This window comes from Olea europaea, chromosome 12 (genome assembly GCF_002742605.1).
Source record: "Olea europaea var. sylvestris chromosome 12, O_europaea_v1, whole genome shotgun sequence".
Classification (NCBI taxonomy): Eukaryota; Viridiplantae; Streptophyta; class Magnoliopsida; order Lamiales; family Oleaceae; genus Olea; species Olea europaea.
Genome location: NC_036248.1, coordinates 4,494,719 through 4,522,518, shown reverse-complemented (window position 1 = coordinate 4,522,518; position 27,800 = coordinate 4,494,719). Strand labels below are relative to the sequence as shown.

The 27,800-nt window shown below is 35.6% G+C and overlaps 2 protein-coding genes and 1 pseudogene across 2 annotated transcripts; 2 read left to right on the top strand and 1 right to left on the bottom strand.

Moving 5' to 3' along the window:
* Nucleotides 1-1,535: 1,535 nt before the first annotated feature.
* LOC111405286 (aldehyde dehydrogenase family 2 member B4, mitochondrial) lies at nt 1,536-9,767 on the top strand. The gene is made up of 11 exons (XM_023034099.1): nt 1,536-1,700; nt 2,596-2,730; nt 2,852-2,994; nt 3,116-3,269; nt 6,903-7,132; nt 7,468-7,557; nt 7,722-7,895; nt 7,965-8,102; nt 8,793-8,930; nt 9,024-9,085; nt 9,344-9,767. The coding sequence occupies exons 1-11, from the start codon at nt 1,637-1,639 to the stop codon at nt 9,615-9,617; spliced, it is 1,602 nt and encodes a 533-aa protein (XP_022889867.1). The 5' UTR covers nt 1,536-1,636; the 3' UTR covers nt 9,618-9,767.
* Nucleotides 9,768-14,497: 4,730 nt separating this feature from the next.
* LOC111405285 (rac-like GTP-binding protein 3) lies at nt 14,498-20,216 on the top strand. Its single transcript, XM_023034098.1, has 8 exons — nt 14,498-14,774; nt 15,225-15,312; nt 15,479-15,588; nt 15,682-15,745; nt 16,870-16,934; nt 17,024-17,089; nt 17,863-17,957; nt 19,947-20,216. Exons 1-8 carry the CDS (start codon nt 14,679-14,681, stop codon nt 19,984-19,986), a joined length of 624 nt encoding a protein of 207 aa, XP_022889866.1. The 5' UTR covers nt 14,498-14,678; the 3' UTR covers nt 19,987-20,216.
* Nucleotides 20,217-22,206: 1,990 nt separating this feature from the next.
* The window catches only part of LOC111406459, a 6,541-nt pseudogene continuing 947 nt past the window's right edge, over nt 22,207-27,800 (bottom strand).

The following is a 27,800-nucleotide window of genomic DNA, read 5'->3' as shown; positions in this document are numbered from 1 at the left end:
ATGAAAAAAAAAAATGCTTTTTGTTAACTTGGGATGTACAAAGTACAAATAGCAAGCCCCATTTGATAGCAATTTTTCACCCAAAAGAATTAATTTTTTTTTATCGTTATTTCACTATTTCAGCCATCATTTTTTACTTCTTTATTCACAGGCGAGACTCACTTTTCTCTTCAACGATTAAAAACTCAATTATCATAATTACTAATGAACAGGTCGTAAATTTCTATCATAATTACTTTAAATGGTTAAAGTGAAAATTTTCCTTAAAAAATACTTTGCATTATGATAGGAAAGTCTAATAAAAGCAAATGAAATTATATGGACTTTATTTTTCTTTGTTGCTACCAAACCTAACCTTATTAGTCACAACAAGACTAAAAGTTGAACGCCTATTTTCCACTTCCATGGTGGTCGAATTAATAGATCAACGATACCATGATTAAGTGAGGGAAATCAAATTATTCGTCATATTACATGTGATACTAAAGTCTGGTTTGCACGGACAAGACAATGACTAGGACTATATGACATCGACTCGAATTTACACCTTAGATTAAAAGCATGTATTTAAAGTGGTAACATCATTTTTCATACGTCGTCTCCTCTTCGAAAAACCTGATAAGAAAGTAAACTTCAAAAGAAAATGCCAAAGTAATTAAGATGAGTGCATGTAAACAGTTCCCTTGTTTAAACGATATTGTGGCATGTCCTATACGGCTGTTGGAATATGCTGGCATTGTTCTTTCTGCATTTGGGTCGACCATATGCTAAGTCTTTCTTGTTTTTTATTTTTTTATTCAGAGTTTTCTTCAACTGCCACCCAAACTTGTTTGGGTTGTGCTATGTATACATAATGGTATACACACAGCCTTACACCTCCCTCACATGGAGGGGAGCCCATATGTAATAAAAATATTCGTGGGCCTCCCTCTTTGTGAGGGGGTGTAACTTGTCTAGACTTTTCTGTGTTCCAGGATTTTGGGTTAGCAAATAATTTACTCAAGACTAGTGATGAATGACTCGTTTTGCAATTATCCAAAAATGGAGTGTATTAAAAATATATTAGAGATAGAGACATGCAGTCTCGACAAATTGATGAGTTGGGTGTTATTTGGAGGGTAGATGGGGACGGAGTTGATGGGATGTTTTTCATTTTTATTTACCGTGTTTTCAATCAAACAAACAATTATTAACTGCTAAAATGATAAAAAAAAAAAAAAAAAAAATAGTCGAGCAAATACTAATGATATCATAAAGTTGAGAAATTGGAGATGATAATGTCAAAGGAAAAGTTGCGACCAGACTCCATAGTGGTTGGGACCAAATGTGAATTTTTCCTCCAAACAAGAAATGACATCTACAAAATATAAAGAGATTCGGATTAGTTGAGTGTTAAGTGGAGTGTTTGGTTAAACTTAAAAAAGAAAATTAAATGCTAAAAATAACTTTTTTAATATTTAAAAACATTGAGTCGCATTCAAAAAAAATGCAAACAAATTATTTAAGTCATACATGCCATGAGTCAGTATGTGTGAAAATTAGACCATCTGCCCTCTCTCCATGGTTCCATCAGCTTCAGATATATAAACAAGGAAAAGAGGAGGAAAAATAAGCAGTTCTTGAAATAATCAAAGCCATGGCAGCTCGTAGAATTTCCTCTTTTCTCTCACGTTCTCTCTCCCTTTCTCCTGCTTCTTTTGGTGATCTCTCTCTATCTCTCTCTCTACACACACACACACACACACACATATATGTATATAACTTTGCATGAGTCTTTGTATTGGTTTGAATATGGATGTGTGGTTTTTCTATATGTATGTGGTGTGGATATGCATATTAGCCTCTGTAAATGGAGTTCATGCATCTAAAGAATTCTTGAAGATGATGTTCATTTCAGAGGTGATACTGCAATTTCTTGTTTTAGAAGTAGTGATGTAGGGTGAAAAACATGTTTGCAAAATAAATAACTTAAAAGCAAGTTTGACCTGGCAAACTCATTTATAGTTTATTGGATTTGGCCTTAGTGAATACTGATTTTGCTCTTGAGAAGGATGGAAATAGAACCTTTCCCTTCATGTCTTTCTAATGATTGATGATCTGAATCTCAACTTAGAAAAACAAAGCTCACCGCCGAGTATGTTTGGCGCTGGAGAAGACAGGACTAGACTCTGATTAATAGGATTTTAAATTTTTTCTTTCTTTCTTAATACCGTCGACTACTACCCTCACATGAAGTGTTGAAAATTCCAAAGGGGCTTAGGAAACATCAGTAGTCTGTCATTTTTTTTAATTGGTAAGTGTGAAATTCTATCGATCAAAATTCATGTACAAATACATCGAACATATTGGAAGAAAGATGTATTGTACTCACATGTTCTGGAATACTACCTACATCCGGACAGAAGAATATGGTCCATCAAGGCCTATGTATTTGTACGAAACTATGTAATAGGAGTATAGGACATTGTTTAATCGAGGACAAATTGCACGCAATGTTCTTGATCTATTATATTCTCTTTTGCACTTTCAGTCCAAACTTTTTGCTTGGCTGCGACTCGTGCAATTTATACTTCATTTGACAATACTTATATGCAGGGAGAAATTATGGTTTTGGAAGGGTCATGCACAGGTTTAGTACTGCTGCAGTACTTGAGGAACCAATTACTCCACCTGTCCAGATTAATTACACCAAGCTTTTGATCAATGGACTCTTTGTTGATTCAGCATCAGGTAATCCTGATTTAGCTTACTCACCTTTTCTTTTCTTTTTTTTGTCGAATCAAATGTCTTGTTTCCCATTTGAATAAGTGTATATCAGCACGAATTTAACTCGAGGCTTATCGTGGAACAGGGAAAACCTTTCCCACTTTGGATCCTCGGACTGGAGAAGTTATTGCACATGTTGCTGAAGGAGAAGCTGAGGATATCAACCGTGCAGTATCTGCTGCTCGCAAAGCGTTTGATGAAGGGCCCTGGCCGAAAATGAGTGCTTATGTGAGAATTCTATTTCTTTCTCTTTCCGTTTTCCTCTGTTTTTCTCTTATGATCGTTATGACTTGTCGTTTATTGTCTCCATTTGATATCATTTTGCACTAATGGGTGGATAATGGTTTAGGAAAGGGCACGGATAATGCTACGGTTTGCTGATTTGGTTGAAAAACACATGGACGAGATTGCTGCACTTGAGACCTGGGACAATGGGAAACCTCACGAGCAAGCTCTCAAAGCAGAACTACCAATGTTTGTTCGTCTATTTCATTACTACGCTGGTATAACTTCCATTAAGTGTTGATATTGTTGAAGACTCAATTTAATTATATGTTGGAAAATACGGGTTGTGGGTAGTTTATATGGAATGACCAGTCGCACAAGTTATTAAAGTGGATTGGAGGGAATAGTTTGAATGGAAATCAAACTCATAACATCCCTCTCAACTTCTAACAACTTTCATGATTTCCGTAACTACCATAATTTTGTCTTGCACTTGAGAGAGAGAAAAAATGGCAATAAAATTTAATTCGTATGGAAAACACATAAATTGAAAAGTGCCTATAATCATATATATGACATTAAAACTGACAAAAATTGGCACTTAGATTGTGACCTTCCATTGTGATTGGGATTGAGATCATTGGAGTATTAAAAAATGCAGAATTTGATGCTTGATAAGTAAAGTAATTCAACCGCACAAAAATCTTGGTAATTCGTATGGAAAACACATAAATTGAAAAGTGCCTATAATCATATATATGACATTAAAACTGACAAAAATTGGCACTTAGATTGTGACCTTCCATTGTGATTGGGATTGAGATCATTGGAGTATTAAAAAATGCAGAATTTGATGCTTGATAAGTAAAGTAATTCAACCGCACAAAAATCTTGGGAAATTAATCAATTCAAGTAAAAAAATTCGACCTGAAATTTATGATTATGCATGCTGTGAATCATTACATTGGTATCAGAGCCTTAAGGTTGAATTCCTTGCAATGTTTCCTGCTTAAATATGTCATTACATGATTTAATTGAGTTATGAATTTTGTATGCAAAGTTTTCAAATTTTATGTAGTTTTTATGGTATCTTCTGATAATTTACTGCTTTCTTTACATTGATAATTATGCAGTAAGATTAAAATAATTAGAAAGGTATTTCAATGAGCTTTTCAACCATATAAAGAACATAAATTTTGGATTTAAAATGAAGAAGTTATGTCATCCCAAAATTGGGATGAAAAACTTATTTTTATATGAAAATTGATAAAAATCGAAATTTCATCACATAATAACTTGTTCTAAACTTCATTTCATGCTACCCATTTGGTATGGTTGGATAGCTCTTCTTGAGATGATATAAAGATCATTAATTTTGGTCTTAAAATGAAGAAGTTATCCCCTCCCGAAGTTTAGATGAAAATTGGTAAAATTCAAAATTTTATCACATTATAACTTCTTTTACGCTACGTTTCATGATTCTCATTTAGTATGGTTGGATAGATCTTCTCGAAACATTTTTAACTGTATACAGATAATTAATTTTGGCCTTGAAAAGAAAAAATTATGACATCTCAAAATTTGATAATTAATCTCAAAATTTTGCATGAGGTTTTTTTGCCATTTTCACTATCAGACTGATTTGTTAATGTCCCAAACGAGGCCTTAAAAAACAATTATTTTAAAATCCGATCACATAGATGAACTCAGAATGTCGAAATTAGTAAGGATGACCAATCAAATTTTTTTTTTCCGAGGATGACGCCTCGATGATGATGGCAAGACTGATTTACCCATATTTTCAAAATTTAGCTGAGATATATTCTGAAAAGAAGACTCCAAGTTAGACTCCAATGGTACGGAAGCCAACTCTAAATCCACCTGAATTCTTAACATATGCTGATTACTTGAAAATCCTATATCACCCTGCAAGATATATAAATGGGATTTTCTATTTCCCATCAACATAAAACGAGCTCCTTCGATAACCTTTCAGGACTCCACATTCAAAAGTGTACTTGTATTCTTTTGAATCAAAAATACTTAAAAAGATAAGATTTCTCTTCAAATTTGGAATGTATCTCATTGCATCAAGTGTTCTAAACATCCCATCAAATATCTTTATTTTGACCAGAGTAATACTAGCTATTCGACAAGGTGTATTATTATCGGTCATCACAACACCTTTTGTAACTTCTTCATATGTTGAAAACAATTCCCGATTGAGCAACATATGAAAAGTGCAAGCTGTATCCAAAATTCAAGCATCGTCAAGTTTGAAATTGTAGTCAGACATAAGTAAAGGCTCTCCATCACTGCTAAGATTTTCTGCAATACTTGCTTCTCTTGAAGTTTCTAATTGCTTTCCATTCTGAAAAGTTGCAACCAAATTTTCTCTACTACGCAACTTATAGTAATCCTTAATTAAGTGCTTCGAATTCTTGCAATAAATTTTGAAATTAAACTTTAATTTGTCCCTTGCACAACCATCATCAAGAACAAGGCTATCTCTATGAACCTCAACAATATGCTTCATCTTTTTCTTTGAAAAATAGAGCATCATAGACTTCTTCAATGACAAGATCATGACTATATAAAACCGTATCCTTAAATAACAAATATGAAGTGAGCAAAAAACACAACAAATCAATCCCATATAAGCGAACAATGCTCGCTTCCTAATTTAACACAACGAAAATCTTGTATTGCGATTCAATAGCGAAATATCGTACCTCATAATTGCCATCATGAAAAACTTTCCAAGATTTCAAAACCAAAAGCTCTGATACCACTTGTTATAATCCGGATTAGATCTAAAACCACTTTATCGTAAGCGGAACAACTCTGCTATTAGTTTGTTGTGAAAAACGAGAGATGAGATCGGATTAATCCAATACCAAATCTTTGGAAAAAATAAAAGATTAAGTTACAATACGAAGTAATTGACCATAAGAACACAAGAATAAAATAATTTGTAGAAAATAGAGATTTTATTATAATATGAAGAAAGAATATAAAAATTTTGTGTTTATAAATTGTCTAACTTGTAATAAGGTCAAACAACCTAAGTAAATTATAGAGAAGAACCATATATATAGGGAAGAATCCAACGCCTGGAAGTATTGTCGTAGATAAAACAAAATGTTCAAAAGTTTTCTTATCTTGATCTCTTTAAGTTCAACACAAATTTCAATTTCTAATAGGGTTTTCAAATAAAACTTCAACTAGAATTTACCAAATAGACTTCAAATAAGATTCCAAATGCATTTCAAATAAATTCCTCTTAATATGCACTTTAATTAGAACTCTTAATTATTTTCAATAAAGAATTCGGGTCACACCCAAATTTTAACAATATATTTATGGTATTAAAACTTACAAAAATTGATATTTAAATTGTGCATAATAATTCCCTTCCATTATGATCGGGATTGAAACCATCGGAGTGCTAGAAAATGTAGAATTTGATGCTTGGAAAGTACAGAAATCCAACCACATAAAGATTTTGGAATTCATCAATTCAAGTAGAAAAAATTTACCCTAAATTTATGATCATGCATGCTGCGAATTATTACATTATATAAATATCTCTCCTCGTTAAAAGCTCAAATTTTTAGATAAAGTGGTTCAATATACTATCAGGATAACTAGATATACTAAGCTCAAGTCTCATCGCCACTCATTTATAAATTGTGACCATGCCAAGCCTCTGATAAAAATTAATTCGCCTTTTAATGTGAGCGGGCGTGTTCAAGGCTGAATTTAATTTGATCAATGTGTTTCCTCCTTAAAAAGCTTAAGCTTTTAATTTGGATACTACAGTTGCTCCTAGTGTCTGGAAATGCTATAAAACTTAAAAGTTTATACCTATTTTCTGGGATTTCCTAAATATGAATTCTCCAATAATGTAGGCTGGGCAGATAAAATTCACGGTCTAACAGTTCCAGCCGATGGACCGTATCATGTGCAAACTTTGCACGAACCAATTGGTGTTGCAGGTCAAATTATTCCTTGGAACTTTCCCCTGCTCATGTTCGCCTGGAAAGTTGGTCCGGCACTGGCATGTGGGAACACCATTGTGCTGAAAACTGCAGAGCAAACACCACTGACTGGTTTATATGTAGCAAAACTGTTCCATGAGGTAGTTTCGCTGTCTTATATTTATTGTTTTAGTATCTTTTATCTTTTCTTCTCTTAGATGTTCGTGTTTTCTTCGTTCATGGTATTGAATTCACACTCCAACTCCAAGAAAATACTAGAGAATTTAGACCATTTGCAAACGAAGTACACAGGTTAACATGATTAGATGCGCAGGGTTTATTTGCTGCATGCTTATTTTGAATGTGCAGGGTTTTGTTGTTTTTTGTTTGATCTTTGGTTGTATTATGATAATAAGCAACAAGTCACACAATGTTCTGTCTCTCTGTCTGCTATTGTTTTCTGGTCTAATCCATATCGCATTTGGAATCTGGATAGGCTGGTCTTCCCCCTGGTGTACTAAATGTGGTTTCTGGATATGGTCCAACTGCTGGTGCAGCTCTTGCTAGTCACATGGATGTGGATAAGGTGTTTAAGAACTTCCACATGAACTTGTAAAGATTTTTCAGATCATATTATCAGGGATTCTTAACTAATTGTCTTGCTTACTTTATGGTATTTGAGCCAAATTTTTAGTGCCATATCAGTTAGGAAAGTATTCATCCCTTCCAACTTCTGCTGCTCTCTTCCAGCTTGCTTTCACAGGATCAACCGACACTGGTAAAATTGTACTTGAGCTTGCTGCAAGAAGCAATCTGAAATCGGTTACCCTAGAACTTGGAGGGAAATCCCCATTTATCATATGTGAGGATGCTGATATTGATAAGGCTGTAGAGCAAGCACATTTTGCTCTGTTCTTTAACCAGGTTTGTACAATCTTTCTCGTCTAGAATTTGAGGAGAGAATCCATAATTCAACGCGACTGGTATCTGTAGGGGCAATGTTGCTGTGCTGGTTCTCGTACTTATGTCCATGAACGTGTATATGATGAGTTCCTAGAGAAAGCAAAGGCACGTGCTATTAGACGTACGGTCGGTGATCCCTTCAAGAAAGGTATCGAACAAGGTCCTCAGGTACTATCTCACTTTCTATCTTATATCCGTATGTGTGTGAGTATCATTCATCTGAACTTTTTTGTTACAACCATATTGGGTAGAACTTACCCTTAAAACTGACTTATAGTAGTAAGCGTCAAAGTTATTATAAGCCCATAAACTAAGTTTTGGCTTGGCAATGCGGGACACGATTAGACTCGCTAACATCCACCACTCAGAACCGAAGTCCAAGTAGGTCCATATTCAAGACAGTATCACTTCACTACACAGAACTATTGTTCTATTAAAAGTAACCTTCCCCAAGCCGGCCCATCTGCAACCAAGGTCGTGCCTGGAAGGCTGTTTGTAATGATACCAATTCTTACAACCACACTGGGTAGAGCTCACCCTTAAAACTAACCTGTTAGCAGAGGATGCTCAAGTGATCATAAGCCCATAAACCAAGATGTCAAACTCAATTAGAATCATTACATGTTTAGCCTTCTTCCCTCGTTGATTGTAGAAGTCTCCTTACAAAAGCTAAGTTTTTGTTCTAATGTGCACATGAAAATTCAACACCAGATTTTTTTTTCTTTTTTCGAATCCCTTTTGCCCTCCTACCAGTTGCCTAAAACAATTATACGATTGTTTTTTCTGTACTTCGATTCACTATTAAATTAAACTTACTAAAATTGTGAAAGCTGATATTCCTCTTAACGACGTTGGTAGATTGACTCCGAGCAATTTGAGAAGGTTCTTCGGTACATAAGATCTGGCATTGAGAGCAATGCTACCCTTGAATGTGGAGGCGAAAGAGTCGGGTCCAAAGGTTTCTTTATTCAGCCCACTGTATTTTCAAGTGTTGAGGTACTCCATATTCCTCTTCTACAGGCAGATAAAAGGTGTTAAACATAAGTAATGACTGTAATAATGAACATTTCTACATTTTTGTCGAATCAGGATAATATGTTAATAGCACAGGATGAGATTTTTGGCCCTGTGCAGACCATCCTAAAATTCAAGTAAGTTGATGAATTTTCAGCTATTTATGTAAATTAAAAGCTACATTCACAAGTTATTCAGCTTTAGGACTTCATACCAAGTCAGTCAGGGCATTAAGAATCACTTTAGCAAACTCAATATTTCTTGAGAATAAGGCTTAGTTTGTCGTTGTGAAAGTTAAGTATTCATTTTGATGTTTACAACTCATGAAAGGACTATGAAGCAAAGGCAAAAAACGAGAAGAAAGTGGTTTCGGATACTTACTTTCACTTTTTCAGGGACAATGATGAAGTGATAAAAAGGGCAAACAAGACAAAATACGGTCTAGCAGCAGGTGTTTTCACAAGGAGTTTGGACACTGCTAACACAGTGTCGCGAGGATTGAGGGCTGGCACCGTTTGGGTTAACTGCTACGACGTTTTTGATGCTGCGATTCCATTCGGTGGATACAAAATGAGTGGTATAGGCAGGGAAAAAGGAATTTACAGCCTCAACAACTATCTGCAGGTGAAGGCTGTTGTTACTCCTTTAAAGAATCCAGCATGGTTGTAAAATGTCTGTTGCTGGTGTTATAGTCTTCTTGCTTATTTGTATCTAGTTAATGAAACAGATAACGGTCGAACTGAGTTTTATTATGTACATTTGACATGATTATATGCTCGTTTCGTCATTATTAATCAATAAGGTTCGTGTGTTACTTTTTGGAAAGAGTAATGAAATTTAGCACCACTGATGTTAAGAACTAGTTTAAGCAACTGCATGGCATTAAATGATAAATCCATTTAAATATAATGTTACATGTGTAAAGTTTTGGGCTGCTGAAATTCTTGAGCCCAGTTGATGATCTGCAATTTAAGTGAAAACCCGGCCCAATGATTGGTCCACGTAACTGAAGGTTCGAGAATGGTTGAAATCGTGTTTTTTTGGATAATACAACTTCATTTAAAGTGCGTCCTATGCTGGATTTCTTACATCTGGCACTCGGGTGATCATTAGATCATTTGACTGGACTTATCTCATCTATATACTGGAGCTAACCCTAGAGTTAGGAGACTTTTCTTTCGAACCCTAATCTTGTTGTACTGCAGCATTTTCTTCTTCATTCTCTTTATCTTCTGGATGATCTTTCTGTGTGATTTCTAGGTGAAATCTTGTAATAGTATAATAGAAGTGATGAGATTCATCTCTTGGTGAGATTAGTGTATGATTTATGAGGGCCTTTGTGGTTGAGAAACGACAAAACATTTTCTTCCTTCTGTAACTTGGTTTTGCTCAATTTTGGGGCTGTAATAGTGGATTTGAGTGTAATTCTAACCGATACTCAACGGGGAATGTGGGCGTTAGATTTCGTCGTCGAGCCTCCGGGGCCATAGGCCGAAACTCTTCGTGTTCTTTAATTTCTTGCCATTTATTTTCTGTAATTTTTATTAAATCGATTGAGTCACAAAAGTTCCTATCTCGTTTGGGACATACAACATGATTCATTTAATTAAACATATCATGTATTGTAATCTAAACTGGTGCTTTAGCACCATTGGTGTTAAATAACACACTGTAAGTCAATGAAAACTTTAGGCACGTGACTTTTAGTTTAGGCACTCTATCTACCCGTATATATTGGATTAACAGAAATAATGACATATCTAAATGAAAAATATGATGCGGCACTTGAAATCTATTAGCACATTACTTTTATCTTCCTGTTAAGTTAAACTCATTAAGATTTTTCTTTTCTTCAATTTCAATTTTTCTCTTTTTAAAAATGCCAATTTCAGAAGCACGGCTAGTCTAATAAGACGCATTTTTATCTAGTTGGACGTCCGCAGGGGTAGAGCCACCTGTCCTTCAGTTGGAGCAACACACCAAAATAGCTACAATATATTATTTTCAAAACATCATAGTTTTTGTCAATTTATGACATGATTTTTGCAATTATGCAAAATAAATTTTTATTTCTCATAATTCAATGTTAATAACATGGAGTTATCAAATTTTCTCCTAAACAAACCCATTATATGGGCTACTTGCCCCGACCAACTTCTGGAGGGGTCAAGTTTTTCAGTAAATTTAGAGCCCAAGTTTGGTCCAACCCACTTGATGCTTTCTTTTGTTTTCATCTCCTCCCCCTTGATTATCAACCCAGTCCAAAAATAATAATATTAATAATAACAATAAAAATAGCCTTGTACAATTTGAGAAAAACGATTATTATCGAACTTCTCCTATAATAATACTTTGTACGAAATAAAATTTGTAATATACGTATATAAAGAATTTAAAAAGAAAAATAGAAACACGAGTATCTTTGAACTGAATATCTAAAATTGTTCATATCCCCAATAAGAGGCAACCCTTAAGAACGAGGCGGCTGAAATACTTGATCGAAATATTATTGTTCTCGCGAACTTATGCATAATCAATTTATGACTCTATATTTCTTTTAAGAAATTTTTGGAAGCATTAAGTCAGCCTCTAATTCCATGTGCCTTTTGATAGTGCTAAACAAGCACTTTTCTTGTACTTTTTCTTGATCTTTTGATGTGTCCTCCTTTAATCATATTGCTTAACCTTTACTTATGTCTTTGGCCAACCCACTAAAGTATTTAATGATTGAACTTTCTTGACATTTCTTTTGCTTTAGAGCTGCGCAAACTTTTCACTTTAGTTATCGAATTGTTTTTATAGTACTCGATTTAACACGTGTTCTTATTGACTTTCGAGATTGCGTTCTTATGGGTCGACAAAGCAAAAAAATACGGTTGCTTGCTTCAACTCCCGTTTGGCACCCATTTTTTTTAAAATACATTTTTCTCTCTCTTTTTTTCAACTATACATTCTTTATTAAAATAATATTACACGTAAATTAAAAAAATTTCCTTATTTTTCAACCACACACTTCCCATCAATTTACTATTCTAAAATATATTTTTACATAAAAATGGCTATCAAACAACCATGAATATATACTACCAGTTGAAAAGAGGAGAATCAACAACAAAACGTAAAGAGATAAATTGAAGACCAAATAAAACATTCTTTTAAATAATTTGACCATCTCTATCAATGTGGGCCCTCATTTCATGGCACAATGTACTAAACTTTGTGGTGTCCTTAATTAATTCTTAGGATAAACAATTCTTAAAACTGCACTTGTAATTATTAGTTGGTCAGTTGTTTTCTTGAGTTCTAGAACTTCATATTCCTTGAGTGGTTCAGTACAAAAGAAGATGCCAAATGAAGTAGCCACCAATTGCATTGTGCATCCTCATCTGTTTGCATATATTTGTATAAAGAATATCCTGGTACTTGAAAACCCTATTCTCCACCGCATATATATAAAGCTAGCTCTAATATCTGTTAGGACCATTGCATTGTGGGGAGTGTTATCATGGTAGTTGATGTTGCGTTGTTGACTTCAATTTTCGTAAATATTCTCTATTAAAGTGCAGAAAAATTACTCATTCAGAGTTGAATGACACTTACAGACTAGAATTGAAGTACGTAATGATATAATAGATATTGATGCCATATTTCTCTCAAACAAAAGTACATGTAAACAAGTCAAATATGCTTAGAATCAAAATTTACTTAAAAGTTTTGTTTGAACTGAAGCCCCATTAATTATTCGAAAAATTAAATATAAACATTTAAAATCAGATCCAGTTGGCACACCAGCTGATCAAAGATAAAAATAAAAAAAATATATCTCATTAATGAATCCCAACAATCTTTAATTGACACCCACTTATTCTGGGAAAATTAAATGCAGATGTGTCCTTACATTGTCTAAAACACAGGAAAAAGCCATACACAATAAATATACTACTGTACACGGTCCATGAATGCATAAATAGGAACGGATTTGATAAATTTTGTAATAGAGTATTAGAGTCGACGTTCGTTGATAACTTGTAATGTCCACCAATTTCACGGTAACTTGTAATCGTGTTTGTTAGGTTCAATATTGTAAATGGCATGTCTGTGAACAAAAGGGACTAAAATGAACGTTTGTAAAATTCAAGGACTTAGTTGCAAATATTTATAGTTGAGTTAGGGTTCAAAATTGAGTGTGGAACAAGGTTAAAGATGAAATAAATTTTCGCTCACCTCTCGCTGATCATCGCCCGAGCGTTAAAAACAAAAAGCTCAGTTTTCGCCTCTCGTCACTCGCTTTTTGCTAGGATGTCGCTCGAGCGACAGTTGTATCCGGCTAAACCCTATGTCACGATTTGAAGAGTTTTACATGGCCCATGACACCTATTTGACCCCAACTATAAATACAGAAGTCATTGACGATTTTTTGAAGGTTATTTATTGTACTTTCACATCTATAACACTTTCATATCATTGTTTAAGAGATCTAAGGCGTAATTCATTGGTGAATTCATCATATTCATTCTTGTGATCTGGCAACCAAGTTTGGAAAAACATCACATCTTTATAATCCAAAACACTTGGCTTCCCTAATATATTGAGAAATAGACTCTTTCATTGGAGATTGAGAAATTTGGATTTCAAGCGTAGAAAAAGTATCATAACAGAAGGTTCTTGGGAATTCCAGTTGGAATAGGCAATCAGTTTAAGATTAGGAGGATAGAAAAAAGATAGCAAATCTTGTGGTCTGCAAGAAGTAGGTCAGGAGGTCTAATGGAGTAGCTAGACAATATCTATGACGGATCGTGAGACTGGAAGATTGATAGCGAACCTTAGAGATTATAGGAATTACTACAGCTAGAACTAGAAAGAGTTGCCAGACTGGAATAGCAATGTGACCTTAGTTGACTATAATGGAGCTAATTGGCTTGTATCTGAAATTTTTCCCACGTTGAGTTTCTCCGTCAATAAATCTTGTGTTTTTACCGCTTTCCATATTATTATTGCTTCATTCAAACTTAGAGAAATTGGATTGTATGTTTAATCATCTAGAAACTAATTAAAAAGTGACTTGTTAATTTAATTAGACAATTCCGCACGTAAGGTCGAACTAATTGGTAACCTATAATGTAAATTTAGTAATTTTAAAGGTTGAAGTAGTGTGTAGCGTCTCAAATCCGAACTCATAAGTAGTATTCAAAGCGTTCTAAGGTGATCTTTCAATGTCTGAGTCTAATCAACTATAGAATAGACTTATAATTAGAAATTGATTTGCTCATTTGATTTTAAGTTTATAATCCTAGCTCATTCATTCATATTTTAAGGTTTTAATAAGTATATTAAGGTATTAAAAAAGAAGAAGCAAAAGTGAGTTTAAAATAAATATACACCTTCATATTTTATTTCAATTTGCTCGACTCATCAAGTTGCTCGAAATAAGGTAATAAATGGTTGTTCCATTTAATTGAGAAAAAGGACGGTGGGCAAAAAATTATACTAAAAGAAAAAGTAATAAAGATCCAATTTTTATTCGCCAAGATTACTATGTTAATGAATAAGATTCATGTGACCTGTTCACTAATGCTTCAGTCTCTCTCTCTCTCTCTCTCCTGCTTTTTCAACCATTTCAACCACCAAATACCTCGCAAAGATTGGAATTTTTTACTCTATTTCTATATTGAAAAAGCATATAACTTTTATAGTCTCCAAAGTTTTCTTGGATAGTTTTCTGATGTTAGGATGGCTTCAAGATTCATCAAGTGTGTAACCGTTGGTGATGGGGCTGTTGGCAAGACTTGTATGCTCATTTGCTACACCAGTAACAAGTTCCCCACAGTCAGTCGCTCAGTCTACTTTCCCTGATTTGTTGTTTTCTCGAACAATTGGGTTTATCAGTTCATGATTTATATAAACAGTTAGTTTTTATGATGCCTTCTTGGCCAATTTCATCAAATACCTAGTGCAATCATGTAGTTCTTTTTCATTTTTTATTACTTAATCGTCCTTAAGCATCTGGATTTTGCAGCTTTTCTCTGTTTTCTCTGGGTTTTTAGGTATAAAGGATATTTTGCTTTTATATATTTCTGGGTTTTTTGCCCTTTTCGTTTAGCAGCATCCTCCTTGGACTCTGTAATTTGTGTTTATCTCCCTCCGATGTTTCCTTGTGTGCTTTTTTGCATTTATGGCCTGTTTGGTAGCACGGATTAGACAGTATTGTGAAAGAAAAAGAGTCCTGTTTACCCAACATTTACTAAATGATTAGTATTTTATTTATTGCAACTTCAGGACTATGTACCAACAGTGTTTGATAACTTCAGTGCAAATGTGGTAGTTGAAGGAACTACAGTTAACTTAGGGCTTTGGGACACAGCCGGTGAGCTTATTCTCACTCCAGAAATCAGTTTATTTTCCAAGTTGATATTTCCCTGCTACTTTCTAATTTAAGAATGACATTCTCCTAACAGTTATTTCCTTCCCAATAAAAATTTCCCTTGTCTGAATCAAATTTATGGTTTTTGGAATTGTGATTCCATCGACAGGTCAAGAAGATTACAACAGATTAAGGCCTTTGAGCTACAGAGGAGCAGATGTGTTTGTCTTAGCGTTTTCATTAGTTAGTCGGGCAAGCTATGAGAATATAGTTAAAAAGGTGCATAATGCTCTGTGTATTTCAAATAATTCTTTTGGTACTTTATATGGAATTTTATTGTATAATATGATTTTAATAGTACTTCTTGGGCAGTGGATCCCTGAACTTCAGCATTTTGCTCCTGGGATCCCGGTGGTACTAGTTGGCACCAAATTAGGTATGTTATATCATCCGAGGCTACAATTATCCTTGCGTTTTCTTTTGAAAATTGTTGGTGTTTTCTTCATTCATCTCCTGTTATATCATGGTTAATCAATTGTCTGTCAAGTTTGGTAATACCACCTCATATTTTCCTAATAAGATCGGTTAATGTGGCTAAATTTGTCCGTTTTGGATTGAGAAAGGTGTTGCGTTTGAAACATGAATATCAAATGTGCAGTGCAGTTAACCACAACCCATTTTTTTATGCACTTTGTAGAGTCTCTCTCTCTCTCTCTCTCTCTCTCTCTCTCTCTGTATAGACACACTTATAAACACGTATACACACATAGTATGTATGTATATACTGGGGGGAGTTTTTTTTTTTTTAATATAGAGAGAAATGAGTCAAGGTAGCAGAGCATGCTTGGCCGATTTTTTTTTTTTTTTTTGTATTTGGAGGAAGATCTATCAGCGAAGTCTACCTAAACTTTAGCAATCCTCAGAAGATATGTGACCCAAACCAACTTCGCAATACCATTAAGAAAATGATATACGAGAGCCACATTCAGTGTAGCTTTGGCATTATTTAATAATCTGAACAATTCTTACCATAACCTCTCTTTTTCTTCTTCTAGCTTGCACGAAAAATAATTCAATGTGGGAATTTTAACATTATGCCTTTCAAATGGGCAAACCACTAGATCGAGTATTTGACATGCTATTTAAGGTTCCTTTTTCTTCCAAATTTGTCATAATTTCTCAATGATGTCTGATAACTGAGATTTTTGTGTTAAAACCCCACAAACAGAAAACATCCTTATGGTTTGAACTCAAAGGTTATACCTTTTTCAGTTTTAATGCTAGTTCTTTATGACCCTCCGGAACAGAAACTATCTGACCACACCTCCATAATATCAATGAAATTTTTTGAAGGGGTTAATCATATCTTTTTCTGTTTTAATGCTAGGCCTTTTTTTTGCTTTTGCTTTCAAAATAAACTGTTTTATCGTAAAAGTCATTTTGTATCTGTAGCATTTACATCATATTTGAATTAATGATTTTTGCTCTTTTTCACTATGGTTCTCAAGGCTTTTTTTTTTTCTTCATATAATTATGCAAACTAACAATTGTTTTAAAAAGACCTTCGCGAGGATAAGCACTACTTAGCTGATCATCCGGGATTAGTTCCTGTGACCACTGCACAGGCATGGCTTCTCATCATTGGCTGCTGCTAGCTCTTTGGTTTTTATCTCTATTTTAAAAAAAACTGATTTATCTATGTATAACCAATCAGGGAGAGGAGCTCCGTAAACAAATTGGTGCCGCTTACTATATTGAATGCAGCTCTAAAACTCAACAGGTAATGGTTGAATCGGCTATTAATATTGCAACAAGTAGTTCTTTTGTAAGTTACATGGTGAAAACTTGTAGAATCATATAAAGGATCCCCATGGATTTCCACCCATAGTATTTTATGAATTCATATGATTAGTCAGTCTAAAAGACTATTTCCTCTTTACAGAATGCTCTTTTGCAGCCTTAGTCATTCTTCATATGGTTATATTTGGTTTTTCTATCAAATCTGGAGTCAAATCATAATTCAAGTATTCATTTGAACAGTTCATATATGGCAGATTAGCTAGAAGGGAAATATGAGAAGTTGGCGAGAAAGCACGAATAAATCAAATTTTGACATAAGATGTGTAAACATAATGAGAGTCGTCCACACTTGATCATTCAACAACCAATTAGTCGTAAACCTTTTTTCTAAAACTGAACAAAGTCTAAGTGATAACTGGGTCCTCAGAAGAGCATTACCTGACCATCTGCCCACAGGGTACTATATACCCATGAAGACCGGGCTATTTCTCAGAATGGACCATTCCTAGGGAAACATAAAGGTTAATTTTAAAAGAAATTGCGGTTTACTGGCTGGTATCAGTGTGTTTTGTGTGTATGAATGTTTTCCTGAATGTATAGGCAATAGTTAGATCATGCTGCTTGTTACACATGAGCCAGATTCTGTGATTCATCTTCTTTTGTAATACCATATGATTTTACTCAACAAGTGTCTTGGATATGTTTGGAATTTATAATGTAAATGAGACTCTGCCTTTTCAATGCAATATGCAGAATGTAAAAGCAGTTTTTGATGCTGCTATCCGGGTAGTTATCAAGCCACCACAAAAACAAAGGGAGAAGAAAAAGCCTCGTCCAGGATGCTTTGCGTTAGTAACTCTGTTATTATGCTCTTCTCACTAGTACTGTCCAAATAACACGACCACCACATTACTCTATTTGATTTACTTCCAGTGCTTGCTATAATCTTCATAAATCCCAAGTGCATGTTTACTACACATACTGACAGGATTGAATAGCATAATGAAAAATATTTTAGTTATATATTTCTTCTTTAACATTGTCCAGTACTAACAATTATCCCTAAAAAATGTAGCACAAAGGATAAAAACTTTGCTGACACTAGCTACTGTCATGTTGCATTGTCATAATGATAAAGAATCGAACGCCAACTTTGTTGGTGATAAAGGAAACTTTAAGAAGGATGACTGGATCAGTCCTTTCCTTTCCTATTAGAATGTTGATGTCTGTCATTTTCAAACAGTTACAGGATATCGAAGACTCCCAACTAGTCTAGTTTAGCTATGAAAGTGTTATTGTAGTCATATTAGATAATTGCAATCAAATGCTACCTTCAACTGGAGGAGAATCACATTTGTTGGTATCGTTAATTCCCTAGAAATTGCAAATATCAGAACTAAAGGTCCGTTTGATTGCCAAGATGGAATTTGGGTGGAAAGAAAACGAATTTCAAGGAATTGAATTTTCTTGAAATTGTTTTCCTAGGAATTGTAAATTAGTGTTTGATTGGTATAATTTTTTACGTGGAAAATGTTAAAATAAAAGTGTTTTTTATGTTCGTTTGGCTTTATTTTACATGAAAATTGTCAATTAAAGTGATGAAATTTACTTGTATTGGGATGAAATTTGTTTCCAAAAAAAATAAAAATAAATAAATCAAGAAAATCATCTATCTTTTGGTGTTCGTTTGACTTTGTTTTACATGAAAATTGCAATTAAGGGGAAATAATTTTTTACAATAATTCTTAGAATTTGTTTCAATTACCAAAAAAAAAAAAGTCAACAGTAACCGGGAAAATCAATCAATTCCCACAAAAGCTAGAAAATTACAACTCCCAAGAAATCCAAGAATTTAATTTCCATGGAAAATAAAACACTATCAAACACACAAAAGTTGGAAATTGGCATTCTAATTCCATTTTCCCTAGAAAATTGGTGTCTATCAAACGGTGCCTAACATGTTTAGAAGTTCCAGTTACACAGCTGTCAGCTGGAAAATATCTAATGTTGAAGCTTTCTTTGATAGCTTAAACTTCTAAATTATGTGGTTTAACATGATTCCAGAGTTAATAGAGAACCTGCACTTGAGATGTTGTTTTGAAGACATATATTAAGTAACTAAGTTTATCCAAGCTATGACAACCTAAGTTTTTAGGTGATGTGGTCAACACAGATATCTTATATTTGGTGCCTATTGTCAGATCCTGCCTTCGCCCAAGTACACCTGCACAGGCTATGAAGCTACCTCACTTTTACAGGCCCAGCCATCGTGTAAGGATTTATAATAGGAAAGTGAAAGAGAAACATGGAGCTCGGCTTCCAAAGTTTGAGTAAAACCATATAGAGAAACTTCAAAACATCAGATATGTTATTCAGAAATTGGTAGTCATCAATTGTCAAAATCACTTGTTCTTTGAACAAAAGGAAGGTGGTGAAAGGGTTGAATTTGATCAAATGGAATTTTTTGGGGCTTATCTTTCAATAATGTCAACTTCTCAGTATCATAACATTTGGTTTGGGATTGTTCTACAACCATTTGCTTGCATCTTGCAGCACCATATGGATCATGTTTGCCTAAGAACCCACCAAATTTTAAGCAGAATGTTCCATTTAAGCTAACTTTCAGGTCTTTTAATTTCATGAGTCCATTTGAAAGCAAAACCATCAATATGAATTTCATAAACCTTCATTGTGAATTCACCCTATATAGTTACATCTGCTTAAATTACATATATATTTATCCTTTTTCTTTGAACTCTCTGTCATTGGGTTCGACCTGTTATATGCACATGTTTCCTTCTATTGTTGGCTGACAGTCTTCATGCTTGCAATTGCAGAAATCTCTTCTGTGGGAGAAGAATAACCCGCTCAGAATGAGGAATGTTTTCAAATGCTCCTTGTTCAGTATCTCGACTACTTAAGAAGATAGACTAATTGATCTTCCCGACCCAGAAAAGTTGTATATTTCATGATGTTTGACATACTAGTATCATGCTCTATTACTTTTCTTTTAATACAAAGATTTGGGTTTAGCCGTACATTATTTGTCCAAGGTGCAAGGATTTCAGGAAGATCAATTTATTTGAATTTCAGGTTGTTTCTTTTGAGGTTTGTTGTAAAGCTAGAAGTCAAAAACTGTTCTCCACTACACACAAATTTGTTAGCTTGAATACGTGATAGCTAAAGTCAAGGATGTGAAAAATCAAAACGTCAAAAGCTTCGGCTTGTTAGAGATGATTCTAAATATTGCAGGAACATTAGTATTTATCCGACGGCAATATAATTTTATCAAAAAAGTTTGATTACAATCTAAATTAAAGTCAACAATTTGTTTTAACCAAGCATTATCAGTGAAATTAACGAAAAAGGTGACGAAAATCAAGTATTGACTGCATTAGAATGAAAACTGCAAAGAAAGAAGAGAAGCAAGGGAGCAAATGCACGAAAGAAGGGCACAATTTAAATTGTCAAGATGCGATTTAGGAATTTCTACAAGTAGAAAGCAGGAAACCAACACATTATATGAATTGCAATTCGATGCCTTATCGAAAAAGTAATGAAATTTCATGGTAGCAAATTTCAAACTGCAAAAATAGCATGCTTACTGGGTATCCACTACTATAATAGTAGCCTTTTATAAGTAAAAAGTAATGCTAACCACACTTTATTTGAAGGCTGCACAGCTCTCTCTCTTACCTGAGTATGTTGATCCAAGAACACACTGCTCCTGTTCTATGCTGCTCATGGGAGTGGATTCGGAATGGTAATATTTGCATTTATTCCGCCCCTTATCTAGTGGTTATGAAAGAAAGTTGAAATCTTTCAGGAATTCTTTCAATGCGTGAAGAAGTAATTTCATTCTTCAAAGGTTGGAGCTCTCGAAGAATTTGCATTGTCAAGCGAGCTTGCTTTGATCAATAGATTATCAATTGTAAGTTGTTATCAGTAACACGGGTATTCTGATTAACATTTGATTTTGAAACCGCATGAATCCTCATTTTTATTGTAGATAAATATAGTTTCTGCTGTTAATAAACCATCTGAATGAGCAAAGAAGTTCGACAACGATACATGATTTCATGTCATGTTATGAATCTATCCTTCTTGAGCAGAACATACCTTGGCAGTAATGTCAGACAGAAAATCCAAAATTGAAATACCACACAAGATATAAGAACTGAACCACTAGAGATTAAAGGCTTTCGCTTCCAAAATTGGGTGCCAACCTGGATACAAGTATATAACAGTGGAAAGGAGAATCAAGTGAAAGCTGAAACTAGATAAAATTAAAACAAATATTCATAAACGGGGGCTTCCACATCTATCAGTTCAGTTCCAATCACGTTTCCAGAATGGTTTCCAGGGACAATGCATTGAATCAGTATGGCCATCAATTTTCAGTATTGGAGCATAGGAGAATGCGCGCTTTCCAACACTTAAATATCTACAGACAGGAAAGTTATCTCCATCCCTCCCAGAAATGACCCAAAAACTAGCAAATCCCATGAAACTTTTGTCACAACTGACACTCTTAAGAGATGGGGGTCGGAGACTATGAACACGTCTACTCACTCACCACCCAATCTTGAAGGGAGATCCAGCCTGGAGATAATTCAGGATCAGGCTTGTGCGACCACTGGATGGAGAAAAAATGAGAAGGAAAAGTACACGTTAAAAGAAATGCAAAAGATAACCTCAATTCATGCACACTACATCTAGACACCAAAAGAAGTGTGCATTTTCAGGTGATCATAAAAGGAAAAGGAAAAAAAGAAGATGAAAAGAAGGGGAAAAAAAATCTCATTGCAATCATCTTTTAAATGCCTAAAAGAAAATGAAATTCCAGAAATATTATGCTCAGGGAAAGAAAATCTGTCCCAGCAGCTCTTATTCAACCTTAGTCCTTACACATGCATATCAGGTATTGCAACAGATCATTTTTGACACTTACAACTAAGCAGATAAATTTCCCTAAAACATATCAATCACTGCGTATTTACTACCAGGAACAGAAACTTATTATCATGCTTAAAGAATCAAGTTAGTTTCTCCAAGATCCGTTAGATTTATTCCATAATTCAAAGTACAAATACTTACAAGACTAGAAAAGGGCACCAGGTTCCCGTATATGGTTCCTACTGCCACGAAGATTATTTGTATCTGAGGCTAGTGCTTGTGAACCGACAACAGAAAGTTGCCTTGATGCCAGAGACAACATCTCCTCTACCCTCCATATCAACGGCACCAGGATCAGCATTGAGATCCAGACCTGGCCTGCCCCACTTTCTGTTGTTATCCAAATTACCAGTACCACTACCGTCAGGAAGGCTAACCAGATAAGGTCTTGGAAATTGGGATGAGACTGTACCCACATTGCCTAGAAACTGTGAATTTACAGGAGCAGTAAATAGCCTTTCGCCAGATGAGGAATCTATGTACGAGGTTGTCTCCACAGAGAACATTGCAGATGATAAAGGAAAATTGGTTCCGAAAGGAAATGCAGGGTATAGGAAAGAGCTAGATGGGAAAGGGATCGCAGGAGATGATGATAAAACTGGTCCCCGATAAATATCAGGTGCAAATGGGGTACCACCAGTAGGAGAAAATATTCTTTGTGGTGCACCAGGATGAATGACGGGAAAGTGCTGGTCCACTCGGTCCGGTAACATTGATGGAACTGTCACAGTTGAGTATGTATTACCAGGGCCGGGGGGAAACAAAGACGGGAAGTTGCCAAGTTCTAAATTATTCATTCTCAGGCCAGAAGTAGGAAGTTGAGAAAGCATACCACTCTTGCCCAGATGACTTGTAAACTGCTCAGCACTAGCATCATCAACTACAGGCCCATCATTTAGATCAAAATCCCTTCTAACATCCACTTTGAAAGTGCTGCTTGAAGAGCAATGCTCCATTTCATCAGCTTCTTCAACTTTGTTCAAATCAAGATCAAGTGCTACAGAGCCACAAGCAGGAGCAGCACCCATGCACTCATTCAGTTTCATACCTTGATTACTTATGAAATCAGATGTTGAATTGACTGCTGAATCAGAATCTCGAGAAGCCATGTCCTCGACAACTCTTTCATCTGGCACATTTAGATCGATATCCAACAAAAGGCGGACAAGTCTACTAGTAGAAGCATCAATGGAGGATACATTTGTCGACCCAAAAGGCATTTCAAAGGCCTTTCTGGGTTCAGCAGGTCGAAATGCACTAGTGGCAGCAGATCCCTTCCATCCAAGTTCACTTTTACTTCTCAATAGATCCTCTGGAGGAACAAAAGGCCCTTTTGCTGCGGCAGCCACTGTAATGGAAGGAGGAAGGACATTGGCCACAGAACTTACAGCAGAAAGCAATGGGTTAATCACATGAAAACTGGTTGAATCAGGGGCTATACAGTAGACTGGCTCCCCACATTTTCCATCATCTGCAATCAAACCTTCATTTAAGTCAAATTTTATCTCCGTCTCAGTTTTTGGAGGTGCAGGAGCAGAAGATGAGGCTTCTGCCAAAGACGAAGCACTTTCCTCAGTTTCATCTGATTCAACACCACGGAGCTTGGATTCTTTCAACTCACTATTTTTCTGTGCTTCTTCAGAATAAATGGCAAGTGAATCATTCTTAGGACGTGACATACCAGATCGGTGTTCTGCAGATTCCTTGTTCTGTACACTGGACAATATATTTTGACTCTTCATGTCATCGACAGCAGAACCTAAAAAAATCACACCTCGATCTTCAACATTAGACCTGTCAGCTCCTGCATCATAGTTGTGTTTTTCAGATTGGTTAACATAATTTACAGGATCCTTTTCATCACCTGTTTCTACCTTGACTGTGTTGTCATTTTCTGAAATCAGTTTCCTGTCAAACCCAGTACTTTGCACCTTTTCATCATCCCTTCTTTCTGTCAAGACAGATGTAGCAATAACAGCAGGTAGTTCATGATCCGCATGTAAGCCAGTTCTCAACTCTTCCTTCACATCATTTTTGCTGTCACCTTCACACAATAGATATGACGATACAACTACGGCTGCTTGACTAACACCTTCTATTTTAGAAAGATCATGACTGACCATATCCTCAGATACCAAATTATTATTTTCAGATGGTTTACAGTCTAAAATGGCATTGCTGTTAACATTACTTGAAACAACCTTTTCCTCATGAGCTTGTTTACTTGATTCACCATCTCTCATCTTTTCCATCGTGCCTGATGGCATCAAAGAAGCAGATCTCTTCATTTCACCAGACTTCTCACTGATATCCCCCTGAGGATCTGCACTGGTTCTCAAATCCATAGAGGCCAAGTTGACAGGTTCGATGCATTCTGTGATAGGCAAATCTCCATTAGCATGAGATGAAGAACATCTTCTTTCACCAGAGTGCTCAAGGGAAGCATGTTTAGAAAATATGCAATCCATTTTCAGACAATGAATTACCAGCTATAGCCTGATATTTGCTATCGCCATCAACTACATTAGAACACGGATTTCGGTCTCCAGCTATTTGATTGTCAGGAGATAACTTCAACTTTGCATCCTCGTGCGTGCAAATTTCATCAACTACAGGGGTACATCTTTCTGGAGAATCAATACACAAGACCAAGTCAGATCTGGACATATCTCCAGCAGCGACACTCACAAGTAGATTCATTCCAATATCATCCTCAAGTGACACAGATGAATTTGCTGCAGAAGACTTTACACAGCTCTCAATCAAAGCATTCATAGGGCTGACAGATGCTTCACACAACTTCAAGTCATTTCTTTTCAAGGCCTCAATGATTCTCCTGGATACTTCAGTGGTCCTAACTTTCTCTTCACAAGGAAGAGCTACAGCTACAGGCGACCCAACAGCCTCATCAGAGCCATTCATCACTTCCTTTGACTCGTTGCTTTGCCAAGATTCCATGTTCAGGTCTGAATTTGATAGATGGGCATCTCTCATTTCCTTCAGATTACCATAGATCTGATTGTCCTTCTCTGATTGCACTGGAGAAGCTCTACTGCTCATAATGGAAGGATCTTCTGAAGATGCTATGTGAGCACTCTGTACTGGAGCGGGGCATGCCTCGAGAACTTTTTCACTATTGAAGGAAGACCGAGATAACTTCTCCAACGCAGTATTTCTGTGCAGTGAAGTGCTTCCACTTGAACTTCTTTCTTTCAGACGTCCAGTAACAGGTGTCCCAGAAAAACCATTGATTGATTTCCAATCCTGATAACCACTGCCTGGAATTTTATTGACGTTAACCAACCCAGCAGAACCCTTTCCGTCATCATTTACTGATGACTGATTGTAGCTATGAGATTGAACAGAACTGCTGCTCTTATCCTCCCTCGATAGAAGCACATCAGAAGCACTACCAACAGAAATGTTAGGCTGGATATCTTTGCCTGATGCAGGTGATGATGCTGACTTTATAGGGCCAGGAGATGAGGATGAAGACTTTGTGTTACTCTCCCCATGCGAAGACTTCACTGAAGAATTTTTAGACCCAGAAAGCAGCGTAATTGAGCTTTTCGTGGCACCATCAGACCCGTTTGAATTTTTACTCCCACCATGAGAAGCGTCAGGAAGGCGAGATTTGGAAGACCATGAAGAAACGTCTTGAGTTGAACCAGACTTCGCATCTATTTCAGCCTCAACACGTTTCTTCCATGTGTCCACTAAACTCCTTGCCTTTTTCTGAATTTCTAAATTTTTATGAAAACGTAAATTATTCACAGATCTGCCAATGTTGCACATTTTTAGGGCATGGAGATCCACTGGAAGCTTGTCAAGTGCACCAAGTAAAACCAAAAGAAATTCATCCACGGATTTATCACCATCCTTGGAACTATTACCATAATTAATCTTCCCTTTATGGATGTCCTGGAGCCACTCATCCAACACTGGCAAACCCCTAAGCTGTACAAACCGAATAAGGCAATCAAACTTATCAGTGGCAGCCAACACACCTGCAAGCAGAGACCGGTTAGTCAAATCCATTTTCTTGTCCATGCTCTCAGGTTGCATAAGTTGGACAAACTTCTCAACAACCTCCAAATCCATGAGACCTCCTTTTCCCGTTATTTTCACTACCTCAGATTTCAAACTATTTTCAGCTCTGCAAATAGCAGAATCACCATCGTCAGATTTTGAAGAACATTCTCTTTTGATAGGCTCAGCAACCTGATCTGCTCTCTCCCTTCTCTTTCCCTTAACTTGAGAAGAAAAATTCACACCAATTTGTCCATTATCATAACCAGATTTTGATTGCAAGCTTGATGCTGAACTGTTTATGGGTTTAGGAGGAGGACCACCAGACTGCATAGTTGCATGCATTTCTCTTTGTGTTTTATCTAAAAGATAATCTACTTCTTCTTGCCGCTCCTACAAGAATAAGCCTGAAGAATCAACTATACGAGAAATAGAGCAAAGCATAACATCCATAAATAAAAGCAGGAAAATTGAAAGACAAAATACACATCCATCTACACCCCTTTCCCAGCCTTTCTTGGTAAGCGTACACAATAACAAACAAAAGAGCTAGTACAAAGAGAATATAGGTTGAGAGAATACAGCAACTAACATTAAGGTAATCTTGGACATTTAGCCACCAAAGGCAATTATTCTCAATGTCATAGACTCGCCAGCAAATATATGAGGATGTCCCTGCAGGAAGTTCTATGCCTTTTGGAAGAAAAGAAACTTTGCATGGATGGAGAAGCGATGCAGCAGGTATTTCATCCTTGTGAAAAGAATAAAAAATTTCATTTGGCACAGTGTCCAGCTGGATGCCTTTGCCAAGCTTCAGCTCAGCTGGTCGATAAAGCCAATTTACACCTAACTGTAACTTTTTCTCTTTACTCACTGCCAACCAGCAAATTATGCCAATGAAAGGTGGAGAATCTTGAGGTGGTTTGAAAAGAGCACAATCACCTATGCTAATTTTTCAACCGTCCTACAGTAAAGGACAAACAAAGCAAAGAATTCACTTCTCCCTGAAAGGATAGTATTACAATAGAGTTATAAACACAAATAATTAACCATTTCATCACGACTGGTGAATGATAAAAATGTTTAGACTTTAGAGACACAATAAGCACAAATATTGCAACTTATCAGTATTTTGTGCATCTACAAAAAGTGCCAGAAAAACTTTACCTATAATTGGTCACGGTAGCTGGTCAACTAGCAAAGAAAGTGCTCACCCACTAGATGACATTTATAGAGAGCTACATTTGAATTGCCTCGGGCATTTTCATGCTATAAAATGAAAATAGAGTCCACATATTTCACATTCAAGTTGCAACAAAAGCATAGGTTCCTAGTTTGGGTAATTAGCGCAAAACATCCTTACCTTTCGAGGTTATTGTGGAAAACGTCCCTACCTTTCATTTTTTAGCATTTTTGCCCTTATTTACCACCTTTCTTGCGCTGAAGGTCCTTTTCACTGTTTTTTGACGATTTTGCCCTCTATTCAAATAAAAGAAAAAGAATAGAATAGAAAACAAAAGAATTAATTGCAACTAATACCCCAAAATTTCAAAAAAATTACAAATTAGTAATAAATATAGAAGTTAATAGCCCAAATGGTTACTAAACTTTGCCAAAAGTCCAAAAAGGTCATTGAACTTTTTTAAATACAAAAAGAAAAAAAAACCAAAAAAACCAACAAAAAAAATTGAAGAAACGGGCCCCAC